At 37.7% G+C, this 13064-nt stretch overlaps 1 protein-coding gene across 8 annotated transcripts in view; it reads left to right on the top strand.

Annotated features, from left to right (window-relative positions):
* ldb1a (LIM domain binding 1a) overlaps positions 1–13052 on the top strand; it is a 28097-nt gene extending 15045 nt beyond the window's left edge. For 2 of the 8 annotated variants that reach the window (XM_017463716.3, XM_017463725.3), the window contains 9 exons: positions 3456–3558; positions 3750–3794; positions 5456–5531; positions 5658–5760; positions 5919–6091; positions 8060–8182; positions 8676–8759; positions 9500–9871; positions 10523–13052. In XM_017463716.3, the coding sequence (XP_017319205.1) occupies positions 3456–3558; positions 3750–3794; positions 5456–5531; positions 5658–5760; positions 5919–6091; positions 8060–8182; positions 8676–8759; positions 9500–9871; positions 10523–10753 (1310 nt within the window). In that variant the 3' untranslated portion in view covers positions 10754–13052. Of the gene's footprint in view, positions 1–3455; positions 3559–3749; positions 3795–5455; positions 5532–5654; positions 5761–5918; positions 6092–8059; positions 8183–8675; positions 8760–9499; positions 9872–10522 lie in introns of all 8 variants that reach the window. The other 6 variants (XM_017463724.3, XM_017463728.3, XM_017463722.3 and 3 more) reach the window with 6 other exon arrangements.
* The last annotated feature ends 12 nt before the right edge of the window (positions 13053–13064 follow it).

Here is a 13064-nt window from a genome sequence, read left to right as displayed (position 1 = left end):
AGACTGAAGATGTTTTCTAGTCCACAGGTTCCTAATCGTGGTGCTGGAGAACTCCCTGTCCTGCACATTGCAGTGTTTTCCGTGCTCTAACGCACACACACACACACTTAGACGCTTCAACACAAATGATTAGTTGAAGGTGTGTAAGAGCAGGGAAAACACCAGGGTTGTGAATCTGTGTTCTTGTGTATGAAAACAAATCTTAATCCCTGCTTTTAAAAAAAAAACCCCAGACACAACACAATAGAAGTTATAATGTGTACACAGAGGTTGTAATGTGTTTTAGTGGTTATAATGGGAATTGTATTGGTTTTGATGGAAACTGTAATGGTCCCTGTGGGTCTCTACTGGTAATTTGTTGCCTTCTCTTGGTGTTGTGTTGTGTTTAGTGGATACCATTTAAGGACTAATAATGTTAATCTAATGGTTTTAATAATTAGCTGACAGTTTATAATAGTATTTGTAGTGGAAACCATTAGAATTTCTGTAATGGTTTCTTTTTTTCAGCAGGGTTGGCAATGCATTAAAGCGTAAGACATTTAATCCCACACCGACTAGAGATCGACTGATATTGATTTTTTTTTTAAATAACCGATACCGATTATTTTCATGCTTATGTGCCTGATAACCGATATGCAGAACCGATTACTTCTGTTTTTCACACAGTGATAACAACACTACTGAACTTAAGATACTGCTTTTGTATCACTTTTGTACATTTCAGTTCCTCCTTGCATATAAACAATAAAGAGTGCAAAAAACATAAAGTAGTTTTGATCAGGTAAATGGATTATGTGAGTTTGTCTCTATTTCTTAGCACTAAGCTGCTTAAACAGCATATCAAATGTTTATGTAACACATCTAATTTGTGCATTAATGGCTATGTCGGTGCTGCACGCAATTCTCAAAACACCCACAAGATGGCCCCATTTATCGGTGGATCCGGTATTACTAAACCGATAACTGATAGCTTAAATATCGGGGAAAATAACGTTAAAACCGATTATCGGTCGATCTCTAACAGTGACTCTGTGGAACAGCCAGTTTCCCAGTACAGCCTGCATCTTGCACATTGCGACCATCTTGTGCAGTGTAAATGGTCCAGCGCAATGTCATACTGTCATTTGGGTTCGCATTAGGACTGCCGTTATGTGCAGGTTATAATGTGCCTTGATTCTTTTGCTTAGATTAGAGCTTTGCTCCACCAACTCACAACTGTTGTACATCCACAGTAGAATAAAAAAGTGAGTGTGTTGGAGTATCAGGTTTTTTTAATGTCTGCCTTTTTGCAGCTAGGAACCAGACATGTACAGACCCCCTGATGATTCCAGCACAAATGTAGTTTCTGAACATAATCCAACTTTTCAAATATTGGATATATTAAATAAATATATACCACCACCTTCTTCTTCTTCTTCTTCTTCTTCTTCTTCTTCTTCTTCTTCTTATTATTATTATTATTATTACTTCAGCAAACGAGGAAAATAAAACTAATCACATTTGTTATAATGTAGATTCAATAAACTTTTCTATTAACTGAACATTTTCTACTTTGATTATGTTTGCATTTATTTCAAGTTCTTTGTACTTTATTTATTTATTTATTTTTTTAAATTAATCACATTTGTGTCTTTTTAAAATGTAGGTTTCAAACAGTTTGCATTAACTGCATCTCATATCAAGTCCTTCTTTCTACATTTCAGTTTAATAACCAAGTGTAACTATATATAATGAATTAAAAACTACAACTCTATCAGTACTATGTTATTTAAAGAGCTTACTCGTTTGGTGATGCTTCATACGGCACACTGGAGAATCTTGCTCTGTGTTGTTTACCAACTGATTAATCAACATTCTATATTAACAGTCCATCTGCCTCTATAAAATACAAAAGTTATCAATCTATGCCAGAGTTTGTCGTTGGTGTAAGTCAAACGTTTGGGAAGAAGCTAGTTGTCCTGGTTGTTCTCACTTCACTTAAAGTTTAAAGGAGCAGTTTGTATTTTTTTTTTTTTAGTGCCCTCTGTTGCTTGCAAGGTGAATAACAATTGCACTAAATAATTTTGAGATTTTCCCCAATCTAACCCATGTCCCTCTGTTGAAACTTTTGTATAATTTTGGTAAATGGGCAAAGGCTTTTTGGAGGGTCGTAAAATGATTGTTACAGGTTTATGAACACTTGGACATTGCAGTATCACCTTTAAGTTCAATAATTATACCTGGGCAAGGTACAAGTTTTACCCTCAAAGTTTCAGAAAACTAGCCTGGGAGCAGTTTGATGTCACTGATTTGTTAGGGAAAAATAAATGTATTTTGAATGTTCTGTTTGTGCAGGATATCATGTAGGCTGCACAAGAGAAGTGTATAGTTTGTGGATAGCCAGGCCTTTCAGACAATGGATATTTATTTCTTATAGATTTTTGCGTCAAGTGTGGTGAGATGTGTGTGTGTATGTGTGTATATATAATATAATATAATATAATTTCTTCATTGTACCATATCTTTTGCTGTGTGTTATATGTTTATTGGGACACCTAGGTCAGCAATTGTTCAGCTTTTATAGTTGAGTAATTATGTTTCCTGAAAGCCCACAAGACCTTTTAAGATGTAATAGATGGTGTATCAGAAAAGCCGAGAGCCTGTGGGTGAAGTTAAAATGAGAGTGAGGAATTATGTGGTTGATGTTTGCATGTGTTTAGCAAGGACCGTGGGGGATGGGAAAAGCATGCCTCCGCTTCCTTATGTCACAAACTCGAAGAAGGTGCAAAACAGACCAATATGTGTAATGTTTCTCAAATGCATCCATGTCCATTCAGGAAAGGTGTTGCTGAGAAATCATCTCTTATAGTATGATGTTTACATCTGCATGACTAATGACTCTCTCTAGATGCAATGACTGATCTAATTGGAACACAGGAATGAGTCATTTGATACGGCCAAGTCTTGTACTTGGTCTTTCTCTTCATTAAGATTAAGATGTTTGGTTCAATCTTTGACTAAACCACAAGAGAAAAAAGCCTTTTTCTTTCATGTCTGTTAGTCTATGTTTCTATGCTGGTTTTGTGTGTAAAGAGTTTGTGCCTGTGGTTTGTGACACTGCTAGACAAGCAGGAGTTAAGAGTAGCAAAATAAGTGGGGGATGGGCCGTGCGCAGAGTAAGCAGCAGATCAACCCAATGTCATGTGGTCACATGGTACTGTGTTTGTGAATGCAGGAAAAAGGGGTTGTAGGTTTCAGCTGAATTCAGTATTTCACACTCTCTGCTAAACTTTTCTGAAACTAGTTGCTAGAATTCTAAATGCGTCTTTGATATTGTCTAAAATCGTTCTTTTAATGCAAATCGTAAATACAATTATCTTTGTCTTTAAGGGGGAAAATGATTGTGTATATTAAAATTACACTCCACTTCAGAAGCATGTAATTCATTCAAGCTGGATTTTCTCTTTCTCCTGTAGGCTGTTCGTCCAAGTCGTTCAAGCTGTACTCCCCAAAGGAACCTCCTAACGGTAGTGCCTTCCCCCCATTTCACCCAGGCACTATGCTGGACAGAGATGTTGGGTACGACACACTACTGTGGTCACATTTCTTAAATAGACGTTCCACAAAGTAACCATAATGTTATTTGTGTGTTTTTTTTTATTTATTTTTATTTATTTATTTATTTAAACATACACATTACAATGCAAATTAAAACGTCACTTGTGGACTCTTGTCTAATTATGGTTTTCATGATGTGCCTTAAATTGCAGCCCGACACCGATGTACACCCCTTCGTACATGGAGCCTGGAATAGGGTGAGTGTGTGTTATTCAATCACTAATGTAGGTTTGTGTGCTTATTGGTAAGACCTGATCGGGATTTTACCTTTCTGAGAAGTCATGATTAACAGTTTGATAATCTAGAGCTGATGGAAGGATTTAATGTGCATTTTAAATCAAAACGGAGTTATCTTCAATAGACCTTAAATAATTTTATTAGCCTGTTATTACCATAGTAATGTTTAAGACACAACTTTTTGGCCTTCACCTGCGCATGTGCAATATAATAATACTGACTGTTTTTAGAGAAAGGGAGAAAAAATAACACTTACTCTGCATTGCTATTATGTTTTTAGGATTTAAAAATAGGAAACATGAACTGCTGCGGCAAATTTTCTCACATAATATATTCAGTGTCAATGTCATTTGCATAGATAGTTTAGGAGAGGACAAAAATTTAATTAGCTGGTACTCTGCTGGACAAATGTGCATACCCAGTTCTGTGTTCTGGTTGTTCAGAAATAATGTTAATTAGTCTACTTAATATATTCCAAGCTAGTGGATTAGTACAGATCGTCTTAATAAAAATGAGCAAGTATTTGAATTCCCTGGGGGATGATATCTCCGTGTAGGCGTAATCGTTATCCTCTCTTCCTGATGTTATCCCTAATGTCGCAAGTCCTTGGCTGTGAGCTGTGGTTTTCTCTTCTTGTATCACACATGTAAAATATTATTAGAGTCTGGCCGTGTTTTATGTTTTTGTTGGAATGCTGTATGTAAAGTTTTTTTGAATGATCTTTTTTCATTGCATTGTTCTATATTCAGCTCAGCTTTGTCGAAGTTTACACAACATTGGTCAATCCTTGTAAAAAAAAAAAAGGTTTGCCATTTGTACAAGCCAATTTATTAACATAGTAAAAGTTCCTATTTATGGTCAGCATGTATCCTCAGTTGATGTGTGTAGTTTAGCAGGATTGGGCAAACGATGGATGCATGCTAGTAATACGTCGTACCACTATAAAATATATTAACCGGCTGGAGCATATTAAATATTTTGTGAAAGAGGGGGACATGGTGGCTAAGTGATTATCATGTTTGCCTCACACCTCTGGGGTTCGGGGTTCGAATCCCATCTCTGTCTTCTGTGCACGGAGTTTGTATGTTCTCCTCATTCTTTGGGGGTTTTCCTCCGGATACTCCAGTTTCCTCCTGCATGTGTCATAGAAACATGACTGGCATTTCCAAATTGTCCGTAGTGGTGTGTATGATTGTGCCCTGTGATGTGTTGGCACCCCGTCTAATGTCTACTGCCTTGTGCCCCGAGTCCCCTGGCATAGGCGCCGGGCTCCACGTGACCCTGTGTAAGATAAGGGTTACTGAAAATGAATGGACGGAACGGATGTTTTGCGAAAGATAATCAGATGCTTTTTTTTTTTTTCTCCCTGCATTCTCTGGATGATGGACGGGAGAAACAATTGCTGGTTTCACTATATCAGCAGTCTATATATCAGTTAAACATGCTTGTCCATTGGACACCTATGAATAATAAAACAAAAAGACTGGGCATGTAATCTGCTTGTATTATGCACTCCTGTAGTTGTACATAGTAATATTGCACACACCTGCATGATCAATTTCATGATTGACTTCTTTAATCATATTGTTGTAGCACCACTTATTTCCATGTGTTGTCACAGGAGGCATACACCGTATGGAAACCAAACAGACTACAGGATATTTGAACTCAATAAACGACTGCAGAACTGGACAGAGGTAAGGAAAAAGTCTGCTTTCTTGCTAATGTACGGACTAGAGTAGTGTAGTGCTGTCTAGTGTGAATAAATGTTTTCCCTTAAAACACAAGTGAGTGTGATTTTTGTTTTTTTTTTTCTCTAGCAGGATTGTGACAATCTGTGGTGGGACGCCTTCACTACAGAATTTTTCGAAGATGATGCCATGTTAACAATCACATTCTGTTTAGAAGATGGTCCTAAACGATACAGTAAGACGCCTTCAATTTTTAAACCTGTACATTTTATATGAAATTTCAGGCTGTTCACCTGGTCATTATTTTATACGTTGTGAAGGTGTATAAATGTCTCAGGGGTGATGAGACATGTCGTGTGTTGTCTTAACGCTAAACATTTTTCGTGTTCAAAGCCATCGGCCGGACGTTGATTCCTCGCTACTTTAGAAGTATCTTTGAGGGGGGAGCCACTGAACTCTTCTATGTACTAAAGCATCCCAAGGAGTCTTTCCACAGCAACTTTGTGTCCCTTGACTGTGATCAGTGCACCATGGTCACGCAGAACGGCAAGCCCATGTTTACACAGGTAAACCATTCTTTAAAATTTTTGTTGAACATTTACAAAGAGTCAGTGTTTGTCCTTTCAGGCTTTAGGCCAAGACACTCAGTAAGTTTACATGGACCACAATAATCCAATATTAACCCGATTAAGACAATACTCTGATTAAGAAACTACCATGTAAACAGCAATTACTGATTACCTTAATCCGACTAAAGTCATGCTCGAAGTAAACACAAATGGAATTAAGCCATGTGGAGTACTCCTGATTTAGTCTCATTATCGACGTGCATTATAGACATATACACACCTTAATCACACTATTAACGTCGTGTGTGAGTTTTCACCGCATTTTACGACAGGACACACACACACGGCAGTGCTCAATCGTTTGATGGCAAACGAGCACGGCTGCGTCTGAAACTTCGTACTACCCTACTATATAGTATGCAAAATACATGTATTTCTATATACTATATAGACGGTAAGTACGCGGTTTGGGACGCAGCCCACATCTTCAAGCAGTCGTCTATTTGCACGTACAGCCTGACAAATAATTAACTGCACTTGAAGCTTTCGTAAAATTAAAAATGAAACACCCAAAACTGTATACGGTACCATAACGAAGATCAACTGTATGTTGATGCGTGAAATTCTGGAGGGAACGTCAGACGGCGTGGCACGATGACGTAATGACATGTGCTGTTAATCGCTCTATGTTCTATAACAAGTAAAACAGGAACATGAAAGGGATATTCTAAAAGAGACTCATGTAAACACCTTAAACAGAATGTTGTCTTATTCAGAATAAGGTCAATAATTAAATTACTGCTGTCCATGTAAACGTAGTCACTAATGCTGTTAGCTTTTGCACTTAAAGGGGGCATTCACTTTTTTCCTCTAATCTGACCGTTTCTAAGCACTTATAGGTTAATCCACCCGCAACAATAGAATTGCAGTGACTTTGTCGACATACAGTACTACTTCAGGAAAACGTATTTGAGGAGACTAAAGCTTCTAGTTGTTTAAACAGATTTGCCTGCTTGAATCATATGAATGTATTCATCCACTGTCTTGGGGGCACGTCTCGAACATGTGTTACTGCCAATGATGTATCGATTTTAGCTAAAATTTGCATAAATTGAAGGAAACGTGTAGAAATGTACACTGATTCATGCTCTCGGTAGAGCATTTCCACAGCCTACGACACCCCCCATGTTGCTATTACCATGTGAGGTAATCAGCTGCTGTAACCAAAACAAAATCGCCTTTGAGTACGTTCCGCTGTTGCACTTTCCTTTTTTGAAATGGATCAAATAACCAGATTGGCTTGTCTCACCTCCAGCACCACTAAATTACAAACCATGTAGAAGAGATTAGATTAAATCACGTCATGAAAATGGTGACCATCGCGAAGAAAAGCAGGCTTTTTTTTATTGACCGTTTTTATGTCTTTGAAAATTGTTTTGAAGAAACTCATATTGACAAATCAATTAGCGTACTTTGAGTTCGGCGGTTTATAATTTATTTTGCATATAATCCATGGGGTGTACTTATTTTTTCGCACGACTGTATAGTTCAACATCGATATTTTTTGGGAAAAGCAATTTATTAGGCTTAGTTTTTGTGGAGAGTTACATTTTAAGCATGCACTGCTATAAGAGCTGTGCTGTAAACGAATATTTATCAACACCTTCTGATTCGACAATTCAGCAGTACTGTGGCGTAAAGAAATCTGAGTCCGAGTTCTTCAGAGTGTGTGTGATTGGGACCATATCCACAAGCCGTTTTGTTTATCCAAATCACCAGTGAAACTACAGTTAATACGTGTAATGCTGAAACAGTCTCAAATATATAAGATCAGTTTGCTGTGAGTATTATCTCTCTGCCATGTAGATATTTCCTTCAGCTAATGAGGTCTGGATACTGGTTGACATCTGAGTTTTAATTAGGCTTTGTGTTCAACATTCATTAAAAATGCTGTCGTATCCACAGGTTTGTGTAGAAGGAAGATTATATCTGGAATTCATGTTTGACGATATGATGCGCATAAAGACGTGGCACTTCAGCATCAGACAACACCGTGAAGTCGTTCCACGCAGCATATTGGCCATGCACGTGAGTGTCTAATTTTCATATTATTGCATCTTTTAACCAACTAAAGGGTTATTTGTATTGTGTCCAGGATCACTGGAATTCTGTTTTGAATTGAGATGTTTTTTTTTATTACTTTTGAAACACCAAAGAAGGCAAATATCATAATTTGTCACTATTATCCCATGTAAACTGAAATGACTGAGAATATCCATGTGATGGTGCTATATGAATGATGTAAATGTTCTTTCTCTCAACATTATTTCTACAAAATGACTCATTACTTACTAAACAGATCATTAGCACCTCGCCATGTTTGATCCTTTTACTCCAATATTTTGCACCATGCTGGCTAATCAAGCAGTTTGCTTTTTTCACCAAATTAATCAAGACAAAACATTCCTACTCAAAATAACACGTGCATGTGATTTTTTTAAAATTTTTTAAATTTTTTTTTTTTTACCAGCACTAATGTGTCCGCTGTAAAATGAACCTAAAAGAGGAACTCTTTTTACAGGCACAAGACCCTCAGATGCTTGACCAGCTTTCAAAAAACATCACAAGATGTGGGCTGTCCAATTCAACGTTAAACTACCTCCGAGTAAGTATGCGAGAAAGTATTCCTTCCATTTTCTTAGTGAAATACGTTACTTCTTATAAACTCTAAACTTGTAGTTGGCCTTGTTGGCGCTTTAACAAAACTTCAATAACATTATATATTGTGATGCATATTGTGTATCATAAAAATCTCAACAATTATCATATATAATAATAATATTTTTTTTTTTGCCATATCACCCTCCCATATACTAAGGAACATTTAGTTGACTTTACATTAGCCATATGTAGTGTAAATGTTCGGTACAGTTCTAGAAGAAATATGCAAATCTCAAACCTTTAAAGGTCAGACGTCAGATTAAGTGTGTATAGAGTATTCCTCCTTTAAAGCAAGGGTCTAGCCTTGGCATTTGATGACTCGTACAAGTTTTGGCATGGTATTCAAAGTACTCTTAGGACAATTTATAGTTTTTGAGCCCACTATTTAAAATATAATTCGATATTTGTGTCTAAGATTGGTAACTAGGCAAAAATTCCTGTTATGTTTACAGCACTATGAAGAATAAACTGCGAGTCATGTGGGGGAAATTATATTTTTGAAAGATCCATGCTGGTGTTCTGTTTGTTTTGGTATACTTTGTATATTATTGTATTGTTTATTGTATGCAATTTAAATGCATTCATTTGAGCCTTTATTTTACCCTGCTAGGTTCACCATGTAGTGATAAAGATGTCCTGTGTATTGAATGCTGATTCATGTGACTGTTCTTCTGTCTTCTTCAGCTTTGTGTAATCCTGGAACCCATGCAGGAGTTAATGTCCAGACACAAGACATACAGCCTCAGTCCTCGAGACTGCTTAAAGACGTGCTTATTTCAGAAGTGGCAAAGGATGGTTGCCCCACCAGGTAAAGGGCCTGATGAAAGGTCTGCCTTCTTTGTGGTGTTAATATTCGCATATTACTCTTTCCCTCACGACTGTAACACGAATGCCATTGTTCCTGCAGCTGAGCCGGCAAGGCAAGCACCAAATAAGCGACGGAAACGGAAGATGTCTGGTGGCAGCACCGTGAGCACTGGTGGAGGCAACAGCAACAACAGCAACAGCAAGAAGAAGAGTCCAGCCAGCAGCTTTGCGCTCTCCAGCCAGGTACCTGTAAGCATCTCATTTTGATTCCGCTTATGCAAACATTTGGGTAATTAGACAATGAGTGCATGGGTGGTGGGACTGAGAGCTTTGCATGAAAATAAAACCGAAAGAGTTCAAAGAAAAGACAGACCCAATATACTGACAAGTGGACATGATCCAATGCTGGGCAGTCCCTGGTCCTTCAGGGCCTCAGGTCTGTGGGTTTTTCTTTGGTATTTTCTCAGTTATTTGGTCAGAGCCTGTTTTGTGATTTGAGCTCCTGAAACAGCCAGTAATGGAGACCCGAGGTGGAATGAACCCATGCAGCACTAAAGGATCAGGGATGCCCACCGCTGATCTTCTCTCTCAAAGACAGGGCTACACAGGGCTACATTTTAAGGCCACAGTACAATATGGTTCCCAATCAGTAAACTTCGTGTTGGATTCCAAGTTCATTTTTTTGGCAGCCATTGGCGCTTAGAGTTTCTGTGGCTGCCGAACTGTGTTGGCGTTGTTGATTACAGTGGGCGCACATGACTTGAGCTCTGAGGTCTTAATGGCCTCTGAAGTCGGATTGGGGAATGGACGGTGCCAGAAGCTACCGAGTCCCCTCCACCCCTGAAACACCCTCCCCCGTGTTACGGGGATAATGTTTGCACCCCTTGCTGTCCCCTGCAGGACGTGATGGTGGTGGGTGAGCCCACTCTGATGGGAGGGGAGTTCGGGGACGAGGATGAGCGGCTGATCACGCGACTGGAGAATACGCAGTTTGATGCGGCCAATGGCATCGATGATGAGGACAGTTTCAGCAACTCCCCTGCTTTGGGCAACAACAGCCCGTGGAACAACAAAGCTCCCTCCAGCCAGGAGAGCAAGAGCGACAACCCCAGCTCCCAGTCGGCCCCGTAGGCTACAATACTCGCTGTGCATAGATAGGGAAAAGGGCAATACCAAAAGCCTGCATTTGTTCAGAATGGCACTTGCGTTGTAGTAAAGCCAGCCTTCCTGTCACAGAGTTCCGCTCCGAGGAGTCCTCACTGGCCAGACTATGTTTTTCAACTTGTGAAATTGTGATTTGCCGCATACTGTAGGAATTCAATTTGATACAGTTAAATTTCATCATTGAATGATTTCTTTTAAAGGAGCTCACTGTGCATTTGTGCCTGAGAGAAATTCAGTGTTTGGTCCGTTTGAGTTCTCTGAGCCTCAGCAGAGTTAGTGAAGGCAGTCATGTCTGTGGGTTCTTGTTCCAACCTCGGGTCTCAGTGGGTGCTGTGCTTAACTATGCATGGCGGTTTCTGTTGTGCTCACTTCACATGGAAGGGTTCTTTTATTGAATCATCTAATGATAACTATTATGTGCACCTCAGATTCAAAACCAACGCTAAATGATTTGTTTTGTAGGACCTGGTTGGAACAAAAACCTGTACAGTTCCGGAGCTTGAGGACCGGAGTTGAGAACCACTACGTAAAATCTCTTAATAAAGAAATAAATTAATAAAATAAGCAAATAAGTGAAAGCCTTGATGGTACTGGAGTTGTGGTCATGCTCAGTATGGTCATAAGCAGAAGTGGACCATGAAGCCAGGCTCCAAAGAGGTGTTTGTTTTTCTCATTTGTTTTTGATTTGTTGTTTGTTTGTTTTTTTTGTTTTTGTTTTTTCTAGCAATTTGTAAGGGAATAATTATGAGCAAGTAAGAAATACCCTGAATATCCTTTGCACTGTTGCCACTCTATTTTTGATCTATTTTTCTTAAAAGAAAATTATAGTACTTTTTTTTTTTTCCCCCTTCTTTTTATTCCTCCCTATTATTAATAAGTGGAATTTGATTAAATATGTTAAATATGTAACTGGAGAATGGTAGATTTATATATGATGATAATTTGCATTATTAAAGTTATTACTTTGCGGTAAGTAAAGGTCCTGTTAAATGTGTACTAAAGATTTCATGGCATGTATGTCTGGAATCTGCATGTTCCTGACATAAGGCTTACAGTGAGAGAAACAAATTATTTACAGGATCTCCCATTTTTTTTATATTATCATATTTGGAGGGCTTTACCTCCATGTGTATGGTACACGCATTCTTACTCATTAATTTGAGTTGATGTTCTTGTGAAAGAGATTTTAATCTGTACAGGAAAGTAGTCAGCTCAGTACCTTTTAAAGTCTTCAAGAGACACTAACCATGTGGTTTCAAATGCATAAGTAAAGCACCTCTTTTCCTCAACAATAGATTGTGATTATTTTAGTCTCCCAAGAATGGATTTGTTTTGTTTTTATTTTTTATATGCTACAGACCAAGGAGCTAAGAGCAAGATGATTCAACTCAACTATTGTGTATTTGATTCTATGAAGAATACTTTTCATAATTTCGTTTGTGTATTTGTGCTTGTATATTTAAGACTGTAGCTAAGGTCTGTGCAAGTGTAATTGTATTTACTCGTCTTTAGAACTTCTCTAAGGACTTGCATTTTAATGTAAAAAAACAAACAAAACAAAAAAACAATATAAAAACTAAAAAACAAAACCCATGCATTGTAGTAAGTGTTTTTAGAGATATTAGCCATAGGTATCATTTTATTTCTGGGATTAGCTTAAAGTTTTTCAGTGTACAATGTATTTATTATTATTTTTCTTGCCATTGCATCATGTGTATGCATTACATTACATTACAATGTCAGTTTTCTGCCATTTTCAATAGAGAAAGATGGCGCTGCCTTTTTCTATTTCTCATCACCTCATCATTTTCATTTTGTCTAAACAAAGAATTAAGTTATCTGGAAAAAAGAAAAAGAAAAAAAAAATCAGTCCTTTAACTTCTAAGCCCCTTAGACATACTAGATTAAAACACCAGAGGGCATTCTGCATTTTGGTTCTGTGTATGATATGGGGAAAGAGTTCTACTAATTCAGCCATGTATTTTGGTCAATTCTCTGGATGTTTTATAAAAAAAAAAAAAATAAATATATATAAAAAAATAATAATGGGAAAAAAAAAAGCCTCCAGTAAAATTCTGGTTCAAATACCTTCCAAATGTCCTGTGTTGCTTTTGGGGATTTTTCCACCAAATTAACAGTAAAGGGTTAAACCCTTTTCGTGTTCCTGTCAAGCCCCTTTGATAGTGGCTGTTTATAAATCTATTTTTTTTCTATTATCTGCTATTGATGATTCATGTATGGTATAATAAAACCAATTTTCATGTAACTCTTGCGTTTT

Source organism: Ictalurus punctatus, chromosome 3, assembly GCF_001660625.3.
Source record: "Ictalurus punctatus breed USDA103 chromosome 3, Coco_2.0, whole genome shotgun sequence".
Taxonomy (NCBI): Eukaryota; Metazoa; Chordata; class Actinopteri; order Siluriformes; family Ictaluridae; genus Ictalurus; species Ictalurus punctatus.
Note: the sequence above shows the minus strand (reverse complement) of the source record. Positions and strands in the feature narration are given on the sequence as shown.